The 16,793-nt window shown below is 37.9% G+C and overlaps 1 protein-coding gene across 1 annotated transcript in view; it reads left to right on the top strand.

Annotated features, from left to right (window-relative positions):
• The window catches only part of sorl1 (sortilin-related receptor, L(DLR class) A repeats containing), a 60,286-nt gene extending 51,468 nt beyond the window's left edge, over positions 1-8,818 (top strand). Inside the window, exons 39-48 of the mRNA XM_084420190.1 lie at positions 714-796; positions 906-987; positions 1,067-1,251; positions 3,631-3,750; positions 3,828-3,992; positions 4,078-4,252; positions 5,353-5,459; positions 5,628-5,826; positions 5,924-6,136; positions 6,806-8,818. Of these exons, the coding sequence (XP_084276316.1) occupies positions 714-796; positions 906-987; positions 1,067-1,251; positions 3,631-3,750; positions 3,828-3,992; positions 4,078-4,252; positions 5,353-5,459; positions 5,628-5,826; positions 5,924-6,136; positions 6,806-6,873 (1,397 nt within the window). The 3' untranslated portion in view covers positions 6,874-8,818. The remainder of the gene's footprint in view (positions 1-713; positions 797-905; positions 988-1,066; positions 1,252-3,630; positions 3,751-3,827; positions 3,993-4,077; positions 4,253-5,352; positions 5,460-5,627; positions 5,827-5,923; positions 6,137-6,805) is intronic.
• The last annotated feature ends 7,975 nt before the right edge of the window (positions 8,819-16,793 follow it).

Genomic DNA, 16,793 nt, shown 5'->3' with positions numbered 1-16,793 from the left:
TTATATTTTTTATGTAATGTTATATCATGAATAATAATGAGACGGCTTTCTCAAAGAATGAGACGGCTTTCTCAAAGGATAAGACCATACAGTCTCATAAATGAATGAGGCATTCAAAATAACGGATACTAACATTTAATTAAAAATAAAGGATTTTAACATGATATTTTCAGATTAACACTGACTTTTCAGCATCATTACTCCAGTCTTCACTCTTCAGTGTCACATGATCCTTTAGAAATTATTCTAATATGCTGATTGGCCGCTCAAGAATCATTTCTTATTATTATCAATGTTGAAAAGGATTCTTAGAATGATTGAATAGAATGAATTGAAAGAACGTAATTTTAAGTAGAAATCTTTGTATCATGAATCTTTCAGTGATTACTGATCAATTTGATGCATCCTTGCTGAATAGGAGAAAACAAAAAACATACTGAACCAAACGTTTAAATGGGAGCATATCTGTTAATAAGGATTGGTGGTGGTATGATCAAAGACTTATCCTACAATATCTTTTCACATTATATCACTATATCTCAATGATCTTGTCAGAGTAGACTGGTGACTATGTATTTCGATACAGATATTTTACTGGAAATATTACCCTAAAATGTTTTATATATTGCATAAATATCTAGTTGTATCTATCTTAATGTTTTGACAAAAAAATGCTGTAGTGTTTCATGACTCTTTAATAATGTGTCTTTCAGCTCTCTCTCCTCCTAATGTCGTGATCACCAGCATCACAGAAGACTCAATGACTTTGTCAATCAGCAATGATTATAAGGTCCAGGTTAGTCAGATTGTTTTTGTTTTTTTCTCTGTGCAAGGGTTTATGTTATGACCTCCTTCGAATGTAAATATAATATTGATCTCTCTCTTTCTCTCTCTGTTACGTGAAGCACTACATTGTCGTTATTTCGTGGGTATTTGATGAACATGTGAAGGAGAGCTGGAATTACACTGTCTCAGGAACATTGAAAGGTAAACCACTTCACAGTCATCAAACATCCTGTCAGTGTTTCTGGAAGAAGATACAATTTGTGTGCTCTTTTCTGTATAGCCACTAACCTGACAGCAGGGATAGAGTATGAGGTGGCGGTGTGGGCTCACACGGATGATGGAGACAGTCCTACTGCTCTGTCCCGCCAGCAGACCAAAGGCGCAAGACCTCCCGGGCCGTCACTGAAGGCCAGAGCGCTCAACCAGACCGCTGTAGATTGCAACTGGACCGGCCCTCAAGCTGAGGTGAGACTAACTCATAAACACTTAATAAACACTCATAAAAGTGTGCGGTCACATTTATAGGTGAAACTTAAAGGCCCAAATCCACTAATTTCAATAGGAATTTGTGCGTTCGGGAGTTTCGCGTTAGGGTGAAAAAGTTCACTATGTAGATTTCGCTCATGTTCAAGGTGGTCATATGAACTCAGACTATTGAGTTGCTCACTTTTAATACAAAAAAAAAAGACTTTTTACACGGATTAGCTCCAAATTCATACAAGCTCTGTGTTAGAGCTGCACGATTCTGGATAAATTGAGAATCGATTTTTTGTTTAAAATAGAGATCACGATTTCCCCACGATTCTGAATAGACAAACAAAATAACGTAAATTACTAGAGGTTCTGACAAAATATTAATTGCTGCAGTCTATTTAAAAATATTTAATCAATTTGAATTAAAAAATGTTTATCTGTTTGAATGATTCAATCATAAAGACTTCACTTGTTTCATTACTAGATGAATCAGCGATTTTGAACAAATTTCTTGAATGAATGAATGAACGATCCAATAACAAATACATTTTTAACATTCACTTATCGCCACCTAGTGGTGTAACGATGTACAAATTAGAGATGCACCGATTGATCGGCTGGTGACCGGAATTGGCCGATTTTCACGTGATCGGCCATGACCGGCGACCGGCCGGTCAGTCTGACATATGCCGATTTTATGCCGGTCAAATGCACTCGGGCGCCGCATGATTAACCTTTTGAGCGGTACGGTCTCATATATGAGATTTGTATGTCTGTGCCCATGAGAATACGGTGCCACATTAGATGTTCAGTGACGTCGCATAACTGCCAGATTCAAACTGTGCTTTCGCGCGTTGGCTGCCTGGCGCTGAGCCAGAGTCGGACGCGTTCAGCGCTGTTATGGCACAACTAAGCAGTGTTTTCAACCTCATAATGTTTATTTTAGGTTTCAGATATTTAAATACACATAAGCACGATTAAAACAATACATTTGGAGTTTGTAAAACACACACTGATGTCTGTGGAAGCAGCAATAACAATCTATTCAATTTGCCGACATGTGTGTTATTCATATCAGACAAACATAGGGGAAGTAACTATAAAGTTTACTCTATTCTTCTCAGTTCACCGGCCACTTTCTTGCATTTATTTCGGAGAAACTGATGAATTCACGTGCTGTAAATCCGACTGACAGGACAACATTGCGGCGCCCATCTCATTATAGATCAAGATTAAAGGTTTTTAAACGACCACTCACTTACACGTATTTGAGAATCGGAATATCAGATAGGCTAGTTGATGACATGGTAAGCAAGTTTGTGAATATTTTGAATAAAAAAGGAAAAGTGAAATAAAAGCGACACATCTGTCATACAGTTTTATTGTGGCTGCGGTGTATCGCGTGACGCGTCGCCATGGAAACATTAAAGGGAACGTTCGCGAAAAAACTCACTCGGGGGGTGGGGGTGTCAGTTAGAATATTTTAAACTTACGCGTGAAAGGGTTAAAGAAAAGATGGAAAATAAATATTTGTGTGTGCTGTAAAGTGGTTAGAAAAAAATTAAATCGGAATCGGCTAAAATCGGTATCGGCAGGTCAAACTCAGTGAAAAATCGGAAATCGGAATCGGCCTAGAAAATTGTAATCGGTGCATCTCTAGTACAAATACAATCTTCGTAAAGTGTCAAGTTAAGTTCAAAAGGTGATTTACTCTATATTGAGACATCAGTGTTTATTATCCGAACTATAAACTTTTATCCCAGTACTAATGTGATAAATTGAATTATTGTAACAGAAATAATGTTACTGTGTTATGTGGTTGAAAAGTCTGTTTGTGAAGCCGTTTCATACCTATACGTGACAACTGCAGGCAGCGCCAACGAATGTTCGCTGTGTGATCGTACTTCTCCAAGGTTTAATGGACATAGTCGAATCATTGTCATTTAGGAATAAGATTGCGTGGTTTGAATCAAGATCGCAGTCTTTTAACGATTAATCGTGCAGCTCTACTTTGTGTATTTAAACGTATGAAAAGAAAAGAAAACTATAAATACTGTAAGATATGAGATCAAGTAAAGCACTCATTGGTCACACTAAGTGTCTAACTAGTATGTACTAAGATTTAAATTATCACTTGAGGAAGAAAGATTTCCTCAAGCAGATTTTGCGTCGGGTTTAGTCACGCAAATTCGCAGCGTTGACTAATAGAAAGCTGCTTGGTTTGACAGTGGCTTCTGTGTGAGCTTTTGCTTCATACATTGCTTCACTATTGCCAATAGATAATGGACCTTTTTTGCTAAAATTTCACTAATGTGACCACACCGTTAAGCTGAAAAGAGGCTAGTGAGACACCATTTTCTGATTTCGCAGGTGTATGGAGTGTTCTACGCCACCTCCTTCCTGGATCTGTACCGCAGACCTCACAGGGTGAATACCACCTCCACCAGTCTGACTGTGATCGTTGACAGCGACGAGCAATACCTCTTCCTGGTTAGTATCCACCCTCACTTTGAAGATCCGTTTTGGCACCGTGATGTCCAGATGAAGTGACTGTGTGTGTTGTTCAGGTGAGGGTGATCTCTCCATACATGGGTCCTCCATCAGACTTTGCTGTAGTGAAGATGATCCCCAACGAGCGACTTCCACCTCGAAACCTGCACAAAGTGCGAGTGGATAAGACGCAGGCCACTCTGAAGTGGCAGCCGCCGTTCGATTCTCCCAGCAGTCCTTTGGTATGAAAACAAAGTCAATTTAAATGTTTTCATGATTTAGTTATGTCGGATGGGGGTGTTTCAAGCATCTTCGTGTATATATCAGACGTATGCAGTGCACGTGAGAGATACGGTTCGTAAAACGGAGCGGGACTATAAGGTGAACACTCAGAACAACACGGTGGAGTACACGCTGAAGGGTCTGGAGCCTGGAGGACGCTACAGCATCACCATCAGGCTGCTCAACATGAGCAAAGAGGCCAGCTACACACTCAACACGGGTAGAGCCATCTCTTTTCTTGCCTGAAACATTGTATCATCTAAAAGGTCACAAATTTCATCTGTCGGTACACACAGAGGCGGAGTTTTTTAGCAAAAACAAATGCAAACGCATTTGGCCAATTCACAGAAAGAACTGACTCAAAAAAATTATTAATTCAATTCAATGATCGGCATTGCTGGTTCAGTCGACAGAAATACAGGACACACATAACTGCTGAAATATTCTCACAGAAACCGTTTCCTAGGTCAGTCGGAGCGCTCATATTACAGCTGCTGTAATAAGTGAAACACTAAATGTGTTTAATATGTTAATATTAGTTGTATAGTACTTACACTTTATTATGTAATTTACGGTATGAGAGGCAATCATATAATGTGGCACACAGTGAAGTGCCTGCAACCTCTTCAGCCCACGATGTAGCAGAGCCTGCGTTTCTAACACAATTTCTTCATTATAAAAATATTAAGGGCACACATTTTCATTAACTTTTTTTTAAACCAAATCCTCCATTCCCATCACTGCACAACCATTCAGAAGTTTAAGGTCGGTAATGTTTTGTTTTTGACAGATGCCTTTTCTGCTCACCATTTCTGCATTTATTTGATCAAAATACAGTAAAAACAGTCATATTGTGAAATATTATTAGAATTTAAAATAACTGATGTCTGTTTAAATCTATTTTAAATTGTAATTTATTTCTGTGATGACAGCTGCATTTTCAGCCAGTGTTCAGTGTCACATGATCCTTCAGAAATCATTCTAATATGCTGATTGGCTGCTCAAGAAACATTTCTTATTGTCAATGTTGAAAACAGTTGTGCTGCTGTGATTAGAAAGTTAATAAGAACAGTATTTATTTGAAATATAAATCTTTTGTAACATTATAAATGTATTTACTGTCACTTTTAATCAGTTTAATGCATACTTGCTAAATAAAAGTATGAATTTCTTTACAAAAATAATAATAATTACTGACCCCAAACTTTTAAATGGCAGTGTATTTATGGTACAAGTTAAAAAAAAATTGATTTCATGGTGTTTTTGTTGTTGTTGTTGTTGTTGTTTTGCTCTAAACCTATATTTATCCATTCCACACAGTTTCTCTACCTGCACCTGAAGCCCTCAAAATCTTAGAAGAACAGGATCATGTGTTCCTCTTCTGGAAGAGCCTGGCTGTGAAGGACCGGACCTTCAATGAAAGCAGGGTTAGAAACCACCTTTAAAATCCACATTGACTATTTACTCAATTAACATTTCTGGTTTTATTGTGCATGATTTATTGGTGCACATTATCCCAAAGAAAATCTTTCCTATTTGGCTTTTTCCATTTCCTTGTTTTTGTTGGCTTCGCTAATGATCGCTTGACTCTTCAGGGCTATGAGGTGTATGTGCATGACAGTGTCACCAACTCCACTATGTGTCTGGGTAACACAACGGAGACGTTCTTCAGGATCAACAGCTTGTTGGTGGGCCATAACTACACGTTCTCAGTGCGGGCGCGCTGCCTGCTCAACAACCAGCTGTGTGGAGAGGCGGCCGTGCTGTTATATGACGAACTGGGCAAAGCAACAGGCATGAGCTTTTACACGCGAAACATTTTACCTGTGTATCTGTGGCTGTTTGTTTGGCCAGACGTTGATCCTCCTGACACACGTTTGTCATTGTTCAGGGCCGAATGATGCCAAATCTCAGTCGGGTAAATCCGAAGACATGGCGGCGGTGGTCGTTCCGGTGTTGTTCCTGCTGTTGGTGGGTGTGTGTGGAGGCCTGGTGGTGCTTTATCTCAGACACCGTCGGCTACAGCACAACTTCACCGCCTTCGCTAACAGCCACTACAACTCTCGCCTGGGCTCTGCCATTTTCTCCTCAGGAGATGAGCTGGGTAAGACCAGCTTGAAGTCTGTGTTTTGCTTCAGAGAAGTGTAATTTACTGTAGTTAACTTCTCTTCCGTTTAGTTCAGTTCGCTTCAATGCAGTTCACTTCAGTTCACTACACTCCATTTTAATTCAGTTTAGCTCAGTTGTTTTTCTGTTTACTTGTGTTTAGATCAGTTGACCATTTTATTTCAGTTCAGTTTATTGAAGTTCACTTCATTCCATTCCATTTCAGTTCAGCTCAACTGACCTAAGTTCACTTGTGTTTAAATCGGTTGACTTTATTTTAGTTCAGTTGACTTCAGTTTAGTTTAGTACACTTGTGTTTAGCTCAGTTGACTTCTATTCTCTTCATTTTAGTTCACTTCATTTTAATTCAGTTTAGCTCAGTTGTCTTCAGTTCCATTTATTTTAGTTCAGTTCACTTCAATTCAGGTCCAATTCAGGTATTACATGCTAAAACTTATCTGAATTCAATAAGAGTTCTGATCACTTCAATTCAGTTTAGTTCCGGTGCATTTACTTGATTTCAATTCAGCTTAGTTTAGGTCACTTTTAATTAAGTTCAGGTCACATGAATTATGTTCACTTCTGCTCACTTTATTGAGAGCACAAACTTTTCCACACTATGAAAATGAGCTGCTAATGTTGTTTCTTTGTTCCCTCTCTTCTGAAGGTGACGACGATGAAGACGCTCCTATGATCAGTGGCTTTTCAGATGACGTTCCCATGGTTATTGCATAGCTGGACAACTCTTTCTCTCCTCCTCCTTCACTTCCCACTCCACTTCCTCATCCTCATCATGTTTTCTTACGTGCCCATCCAGGCACACCTTCAAGCTGCAGAGCTCCCTTCCTCTTGACTTCTCCCCGTCACTTAGGAAAAAAAACGCTGGATTTATGTTTCTGGACCCCGAGGAAGAAAAGAAAGCATGGAGCGAAAGAGATATTTTTAAATATAAGATGCACTTTTTTCGGATGCGCAATAACTTATTTTTTATATATAATATATGTGGGTATTGGACTTTGTAGGCATTAACTGAAGCAAACTGTGAAGGAGTTTGTCAGCTGATCAGCAGACTTACTAAACAGGGAAAAGACCCTTATTGTACAAACTCTCACACGAGCATTACATTTGCTTTAAGCCAAAACAAGTATCTAGATATGGGTACATCAGTGCAAAAATTCACAAAAGAAAAAAAACTAGAAAGCAAACCTCATATGTATACAGATGAAAATGGACCAATGAATGCTGGTAAAAAGGGAAGGCGGTACGTAGGCTCTTGACAGTAAATTGCACAGGATCCGATTTTTTTGTTGCATACCGTATGCTCGATTTGTGTCACTTTGTCAGTAGGCCTGCATTTGTCCATGGTACCTTGTTTACACTTTGTATCCATTGTTAATTTCCTTGCTCAGCAATAGGTTTAAAACTCTCCCTGCTTTTTGAAAATGTGAAAATTGTTACCTATTTTGGTTGTTTTATCAGCTATTTTCAGAAAAGAATGACCAAAATGAAGACAATATAGGTTATTAGTGTAGTTCACATTAAGTCATATGCTCAGTCCATAAAAATTGCTTATGTTCACTGTCTGCTTTTTTCCTTTGATTTATCCTACGCATTTTATCTAGCAAAGAATATTATTGCATATCCTGTGTGCTGCCATGATTTTAGTCCTTTAGTGTTCTCAGGGAACTGGGTTAATGTAGATGTACCAGCGATATCAGTCACACTGCCACAGGCAGCGCAGTGTGTTTAATTCGGAGACTATTGTGCTGTACAGTAGTTCCATATTGCAGTGAAGCCTGTGCAGCTCTTGTCTGAGCGAACCAGAAGGCTTCATCTTAGTCTCTTGTGCCAAGCTTAAGAAAAGCAGAGGGTAGCGCAGACGTCTTGCCTTCCCGAACAGTTGTGAAGAGGTACATGTGTTAAATCCATGTTTCATTTTAACTGAATTGTGGGTGTTGCTTAAAGATTTGTTTATGAATGTATTTTTTTCTTCTTTTTTTTTTTGTATCTTGTGACCAGAAAAAAGGAAAATGGTTACGGTCTACCCCCTGCTTATTTGTGTTCAAGGATTTTAAATGAGGTTTATGGCCAGTTTACATTAAATGCTTGTGGTCATTATTAATGATACTCTCTCCCATTGTTAATTGGCATTAAGCAAAACTGTTCAGTTGGTAGATGCGGCTGTTTTTAGTAAAACTGTGTTTCTTTCAGTACCACATTGCCTTATTACAACACACTGAGTAAAGTATGTAGCAGTATGTCAATGTGATCACACATGTACACACTCACAGAAAATTGAAAATTGTATAAAGACAGGAATAGTGCGATAGGAAATGTGTGTATCGACATATTGTGAATTACCACTGTATAATGTTTTAAAAGTTCCAGCGCAGCACTTGTGTGAATCCTGAGCCACCATTTTTATTTTGTCTTGTTTGTATTCTTTACTCGAAACCATTTGTGGCGATATTTGTCATGCCCAGTTTGAAACCCATTTGTTTGTTTTTTTGGTCAATAAGATCTAAACATTTTTACATAGCAGTGACGTTGGACACCGCCATGTTTAAATATTTAATCTTGCCTGCCTACTGAGGGTTTTAAAGATAAGAATATTTTAAGTGGTACAGTATGAGATGTTTTATGAACCACTTATGCTGAAATAAATGTGGAAAATGTTAAATCTGACTTCTCTTGCTTTGTGTAACTCAATGTGTTTATAATCACGCTCTTGCAAACTAATATGATATTTTTTATTTTTATACAAAGACTGAAAATGTTGTCGAAAAGCTTAGGATGGTGACGTTGAAGTCATGTGACTTGTGTTTACATATCGTTCGTTTAGCCGTTTAGCTTAGAGACTTCTGCTGGTTTACGCTTCAAAATGTATAAACGGTTGTGTTCATTTGTGAAGATTATCATAATGAACATAACGAGTAAGAATCATAAGCTTTTGTTAGTTAGTCACAGACCTTATTTTCTGCAAAAAGCCAATGGAAAAATCCTAATGGGTTTTTGTCGAGGGAACCAGGGCGATACTAACTTCCGGGTTGGCCTACAAAAATACATCACACCTGCACCTCTAAACAGCAAACCACAACCATCCAACCATCCAATTAATTCCCAACGGAAAAATATTAAGAAAAGATTGTCTTTTAATGCCAACTTTAATGTGCATGTGTGAGTAAGTAAACTTGCTGTAATTAAGGAATAATTAGGAATCTCCCGAAAAATCGACTCAAATCAACTTATTTATTCTTGATGACACATTATATGAAATAAAAGTCATTTCTGTAAATAAGTAAACCTAAAGAAAACAGTTCGCTTCATTTCCCTGCCTCAGCCTCTGGCCCTTTTGCCCGGTGTTTATTGATGTGTGGGCTTTATTTGAACCACAATTAGACATGTTTATAGAGGTGGGATGTCTTTATGCAAGACATGTTCCTGTCTCTGTTTATTTGAACTTGTCACCCTTTATTTATCCTCACATCAAACTCCTCCAGCACAGATGTTGCGTTCGTGACGTCACGGTGAGCGCGCAGCTCGCGGTTTCACAGCTGAACGCTTCAGAGAGCGTTTCGTTTGCTCAATGAGCTGCTCTCTTTAACCTGTATTTGTCAGAACAATTCATCTCTGAGTAATTAAACATGCATGCGCTAAAATAGTGACTGATTGTAGATCATGAGGGCCATTTTTGCCAGCGTTGTTTAGCTAGCTTAAACCAGCTAACATAACCTAGCTACTACAATTATGTTGTCTAATTCAATAAGATCATATAGAAATATTTCAATCTTTTTTTTGCATTAAATGTTTTTGAGTTCTTTTTTTGGTTCAAAATTAAGATTTATTTAAAAAAAAAAAAAGCTAAATATATTAGCCTATATATATATATAATTTTTTTTTTAAATACAGCCCTTCAGGCATTCAGACAGCTGATTTGGGTTTTGAGTTTAGCATGTGACAATGACAGTGTAACAATAAAAAAGCAAATGACTTTTGGGCCTGAAAAAAGTCTAAATAATAATGCTGCAGCTTCCCTTATCCACCAGCAGATGTCTCTCATGTCTCAGTTTACTTTTTCACCTTCACTCTAATGTGCTGTACGTACTTACTGTACTGTTATTCCTTCTGTTTGGTGAGAAGAGAACTATACCAAAAGAAGACATATAGTTAACTGTTCCCATAGGAGTATGAACTTTGGTGCTTTGTGTGAACCAATCTGTTCTATTCTGTTTATACAAATCACAAAATACAGAATTATTCATAGCTAGACAATTAAACAGACACAACATGAAAAAACAGAGAGAAAGTATAACATCTTCATCTATGAACATTTGGACAGATATGCATATTTTTCTATATTTCAACCAAATTTGTAAATGACTAACATTTTTTTTTTTTATCTAAAGTTTCAGCTGTTATTAAATGCATCCAGAGTTTAAAAAATTATAATAATATTTAAATTTAGTATTGTTAATATTTACCTGTATAATACCTTTACCAACAGTAAACAGAAGACATTTCTTAATTTTTTATTTGACATTTCATATTTCTTAAGTTTTTTTTTTTTTTTTTTTAAAGGTTTATTAGCTGACAAGCTGTTTGCTTTCTGTGCAAACTCTTGAAATGTTTCTAAGCTGACGATTTTCGAGCAGATTTCCACTGATGCTGCACTGTCAGCGTAATGTAGTGGCTTCTTTGATGTTTGTAACGGGAAGGTAATTGATGTGAGCTGTCTAGTGTGTACAGATAAGGACCGTTAAGTTTTACAATGCCAAAGCTGCACTGGGACAAACAATTACATGAGGTCAATGTGGTAATGGATCTGTGTCTTTAGAGAAAAGGTCAGACAGAAAGGTCCACGTCTAAAAATAGATCCTCTGAAAAAGTGGAAATGACTCTGTCTTGTTTTCAGTTTCTGCTTAAATGTTGACACTTAAAGGGATAGTTCACCCAAAAATGAAAATTCTGTCATTAATTACTCACCCTCATGCCGTTCCAACCCTGTAAGATATAGTTTTTTTGCGCAAACAAAGCACTCGCGTCGCTTCATAAAATTGAGGTTAAACCACTGGTTTTATTATTTTTATGATGTCTTTACTACCTTTCTGGGCCTTGAAATTGGTAGTTGCATAGCTGTCAATGGAGGCGCAGAAACCTCTCAGATTTCATTAAAAATATCTTCATTTGTGTTATGAAGATGAACTGCAATCTTACGGGTTCGGAACGACATGAGGGTGAATCATCCCTTTAAAATGTTGTTGATTTTACTGTGCATTGTTTTCAGAAATAATTCTATAAATGTTTTTAAAAATAACTATATGATTATGAACAACAATCAAGGGCAGAAGGATCATAAAGATGACTAGACATTACATTTAAAAGGAAACACCAGCAGTGGGTGCACCAGCACAAAACACGCTGTTTTCCTTTCACTTCATCTGTGATGCTTTTTCCTTTGCTTGTTTGGTCACTTTTCGACTCTTAGAGTGCAGATTGTGTTTCAAGACTTCAGCTTTCATCATTTCATTAGAGATACTGTTTAATATGTTTTTGATCTGAGACTAAACAATGCCACAACTAAAAAAATAACAACAAAAAAGTATATTTATGAAAACAGATGTAAGATATTTTTAGGATTTGAGAGCTGTAACCTTTGCACTAAATCATGCATATTGTATGATTTATTTTTAATGGAGTTTAATTTAATTAATTAATTAATTAAATTATTATTTTTTTTTTTTGCTTAAAAGTTGCAAACCATTTTCATGATATGTGACCCTGGACCACAAAACATGGGTCAATTTTTTTTAAATTGAGATTTATACATAATCTGAAAGCAAAATAAATAAGCTTTCCATTGATGTATGGTTTGTTAGGATAGGACAACTTTGAAAATCGAAACATGGATAAAATCACCTTTAAAGTTTTCCATTTATGTTCACGATTGTGCTGCATTCACTCACAAAAATAAATGTTTTATATCTTTACAGTAGGAAATTTACAAAATATCTTCATGGAACATGATCTTTACTTAATATCCTAATGATTTTTGGCATAAAAAGAAAAATCGATAATTTTGACCCATACAATGTATTTTTGGCTATTGCCACAAATATACCTGTGCAACTTATGACTGGTTTTGTGATACAGGGTCACATATTTTAATGTACAGATCATTTAAAAATGAATAATAATGATTATTATATAATTTACTGTTGTTTATCTGTTATACCTCTACCAACATATATATATATTTTTTACCAGATCAGCTGTTTGTGGTTTTATCAAATTTTGTAAAAAAAAAAAAATAGAATAGTAAAATTATTACACATTTTAAAATGCTCATTATTGACAGCAGTTATTACTCAAAGTTCATCATTTTTGCACACTATTTCACTTATTTTTAATAAAACATTTGAATGTACTTTTTTTTATATAAAATATTATAGGCTATTTTAATGTAAAAAAAAAAAAAATAAATAAAAATGCAGAAATGAAGCACCTGTTCAGATTTACTGATGGTTGGTCTTTTACCAGAGCTCTTTCCACAGGTCTGATGGTCCCCGTGTGCCTGTATGTGTCTTGTGTTTGTGCGCTCAGCATCCAGTCCTTCTATAAAACACCAGGAGCCTCTTGAACCGCATGCTCCTAGAGGTGAAAGGTCACCAGGCAGGTGGCAGAAGAAGGTCAAGGGCAGGTCCTGGCACAAGAAGTTACCAAGTAAGTCGTACAGGGCTAATTTGTAGGAGACCTTCTGTGTTATGTCAGTTTAAGTGGTTCTGGAAAAAGGTTTTTTTCTTTTACATTTTCAAATCTAAATATAAATTACTTTTAGTGTTTCTGACAGGAATTTGGCCCTTCGTCTCACGGGCCGTGACTTCCCTCTGTGCCTAGTGCTGGAGGCGGTTGTTCTCGGCTCAAGAGCGATATAACTTCCTTGACCCTTTCATATAAATTCTTGTGATTGGGAGCTCTGCTGTCACAACACCAAATAAGGGGCATTAAGTGCAAGTCTGAAAGGATTTGGCATTGGGTTTGGGAGTATAAGAGATGGAGAAAATGCTTTTCCGAGGCTTTGCTTTGAAACACCCGACATTTTATATCACCAGATTTCCTTCCTCATTTCATATCAAATTTTGACCATCTATAAGAGTTTTCTGAAACGTTATGTTTAAATAAGCAAAGGTGGCTTCATCGGATTAAATCCGGGTTAAATGCTTTTACAGAGGGAAGTTTGGATATCTCTTTTTTTATCACTTCATAAATCAGAAAATACCACCATTAAAAAAACATATCTTTAGGAAAACATTAGGCAAATGATATATGAACAAACCCTTGGATAGAAATAAAACTGTAAAGTTTGGTGTAAGTGCTACTGAGGTGGAGTTTTTTAAAGATATGTAAATAAATGTAATCAAATAAACAGTCAAATGTGCATTTTGGATGTTTTCTTTCCACTATCGTCTGAAAGAAGACTTGGGAAGCAAAATAAACCAAAATCTCAAAATTGACAAAACAAACCAAAACAAAACATGGTTTTCCCTGTTCAAATCTGCCCTAAAGTCTTATTTTTACACATAATTGTGCCTGGATAGCCAACACTGTCCAAGTCTAGTAGCGATTTTTATTGGACAATCGCGCAGGTCCTCGCAGCCAATGGAAGTGAACGGCGCTGTTCCTCTCCTAGCAACAGGACTCCTTAGTAGTGCAAACTGTGAGCTTACGGACAACTACATCACAAAATAAAAAGAACTTAACACTCCCAAACAATGTAGTTACTGCAACCCCCCCCCTTCTTCTTCTTCTCTTTTCAATCCCATCTTCCCTGTCGATTTAGTGAATGCTTCCCAGGACAAAGCTAAGCAACATGGAAAGCAGCTGTATCGGAACAGACGCTGGGGCAAAATCAGTTTTGATTCATCTACTGTCGATGAACAGGTTAGTTGACGTACAAATTGTAAATTCTCCCTCTTCGGGCCTCTCCGACATATGGCGAAGCTTTGAAGCGCACACAGGGCTGCTCTGTCTCCTGTTACACGTGGCCCCGCTCAGGTTGCTATGTTTAGCTTGGGAGAGGTGTCACCTAGTCTCCATCAGCACCGGCCAAATCTCCACAAACATTGGGCACAGTTGAGCTGGCTTACCACCTCCAGCCCAGCTGCGGGTTCAGGCCGTGGCATCCCGACATCCCGTCTGAAGTGCAGACAGGTACCGCGGACACCATTATGCCTGTGTGCCTTACCTGCTACTTTCCAGAAATAACACTGCACGGCGAGTGCTTCGTTTCAAGCATTATTTGTCCCTTTCAGGTTCAGCCAAATGAGTCCGGACATTCGGGACATTGCTAGCTCGCAGACGAGCGTGAGAAAGACAAACAAGAGCCTGTTCTCCTGATACCAGCTCCATCCTCTTTTCTGGACCGTTGGCATGACTTCTCAAACAAACAGCCGTCTCTTTGCTATTTACACTTTTTCAAAAGCACATTAATCTTCTGTAAGCTTTTCCCATGTATTAGGCATCTTGTGTTTATTGGGCTGGCTGCAGATTTTTTCTTCTTCCTTTTTTATTATTAATTGTAAATATTTACAGAGGACTTCTGGCAAATGGAGGTATAGTTAGCACCTCTTTAACGCGCAGTATGAGGATGTAATGTGGTGCCAAAAATACCCCCAGCCACTTTCAGCCTCTTATAGCACATTATGTTGAACAAAAATCAACACTTAGGCCTACTGTCTGTTTTTGGCACATTCTATTTCTCTTCCAGAATGTGCGACACATTGATGCATACGGACATATTTGTGATTTGAGGACATGCGGGACCTTTTCGCAGACTTTTTCTCTAAGTTTTGGCCTTTTGTCCACACTGAGACTGCATTTTTGGGCAACGAAAACTGAGCTTTTTGAAGACGCTTCCCCAAGTGGAGACATTTGAAAATGCTGTTTTCGCATTGTAACTGTGAAAATATAGCCTGGATGCCAGCCGAACTTAACCCCGCCCACAACATTTTTAGGTCGGGAAGTTCGGTCTGGACTCGTTCCGTTGAGGAGCTATTATGCCCGAACAAAAATTGTTCGGACCAATCAAATTGTCAGGGCGGGCTTTATATGATGATGGACAGATGAGCAACGTAATCATCTACGTCACCAACGAGCGCTTGGGTTGAATTCGTTAACAACAAAGACGACAGCCGCTGGAGAATTGATATTTCACGAGTTCACACTTACAATATTTACATGTAATTGCTGCCCTGCGTCAAAACATGATGACATTTGCGTTTTAGACCATACATGGAATAGAGATTTTAAGTAAGTGGTGAGATATTTTGCTAATAAAATGCCAGAAGAATAGAGTGGTGCAGGTAAGACGCCAGATCCCGGAAGTCTATTTTCGCCACTGGCTCCTTAAAGATTTTTCTATGGGGTTTTATAATGGGTTTTTTTTCCGATTTATGTGTAAAATAAGCCTAGAGATAACTTGACCATACTTTAACATTTTGTTCTACAATGTAAATTACACACGCCCATAGTGTAAACGTGAATTTTTAACAGTCATGTTCACTTGATTTGACAGTTTAAGGGTGTGTAGTGTACGTTGTAGAACAAAACGTCAAAGTATCGTCAAGTTATGTTTACCACAGGCTTTATATTACTCATAAATTGAAAACCCCCATTATAAAACCGCATAGGAAAATCTTGAAGTAATCAGTGGAGAAACAGACTTCCGGGTTCTGACGTCATACCTGCACCACTCTCAGTGAGCTTTTATCAGATTTTACACAAGAGCAGTAAGATGATTTAAGCATTTTCAGATGTTTCAGTGTGAACAAGCAATTTTTGGAAAAAGTAGAAAATGCTGGTGTGGACAGAGAGTGTCCTGAAACAAATATATCCGGATGAACGTGGATGTAGCCTAACTTCCTCCATCTTTCGACAAATTGTTATGAGCAACACATAGGAAACATGATTATTTCCCCTTCTCAGCGAATGTGTTGATGGATGTTTCCTATGAGTCGCTCCTTTGGTGCTCAGCCGTGGCGGCGCCTGGTTCGGCCCTGCTGCCGCTGCCGGGACAGTGTAGATATTGTCATTTCCTCACTGCCTGAGCTCCGTCTCCCCCACCCTACTGTAGCAAATGACACCCTCACTTCATAAAAGACACATTTGTTGTAACCCTCATGGTGTGGTCTGCTATTGTTCTGTGGTCAGCGTAGCATTTCCGTTGCAATTTTCTGATTCTTTGCAACACAAAGGCTTTTGCATTGAGCAGGTGAAGGAGAACAAATAAAGGCGAGAGTCATTGGAAACATCTCAGTTTTTATGAATATGATAGTGGGGATAGTGTGCAGTGCAAGAGTGATTTATAAATATGATCTGCTGTGAGAAAGCAGTATCATCAGGTGGAGGTATGCTGGTAACTAGCTTAACCAGCAAGCCATTTAACCATTTTATTGATGCTAAACAACATGGTTGTGCTGGTTCACCAGCTAAACCAAATGGTTTAAAGGGGTCTTTTCAACAGGGTCAGCCCAGGGCTGGTACAGGGGGGTCATCCATGATACAGAAAAAAGAAAAAGAAATCATTCAAAAATGTTGTTTATGTGCCATGAAGAACATGAGATGTACTTTTTGTGTTCATGCTGGTTTCATTTTTCAAT

The sequence above is a fragment of the Rutilus rutilus genome (assembly GCF_951802725.1).
Source record: "Rutilus rutilus genome assembly, chromosome: 9".
NCBI lineage: Eukaryota > Metazoa > Chordata > Actinopteri > Cypriniformes > Leuciscidae > Rutilus > Rutilus rutilus.
This window is presented reverse-complemented; position numbering and strand designations above follow the sequence as displayed.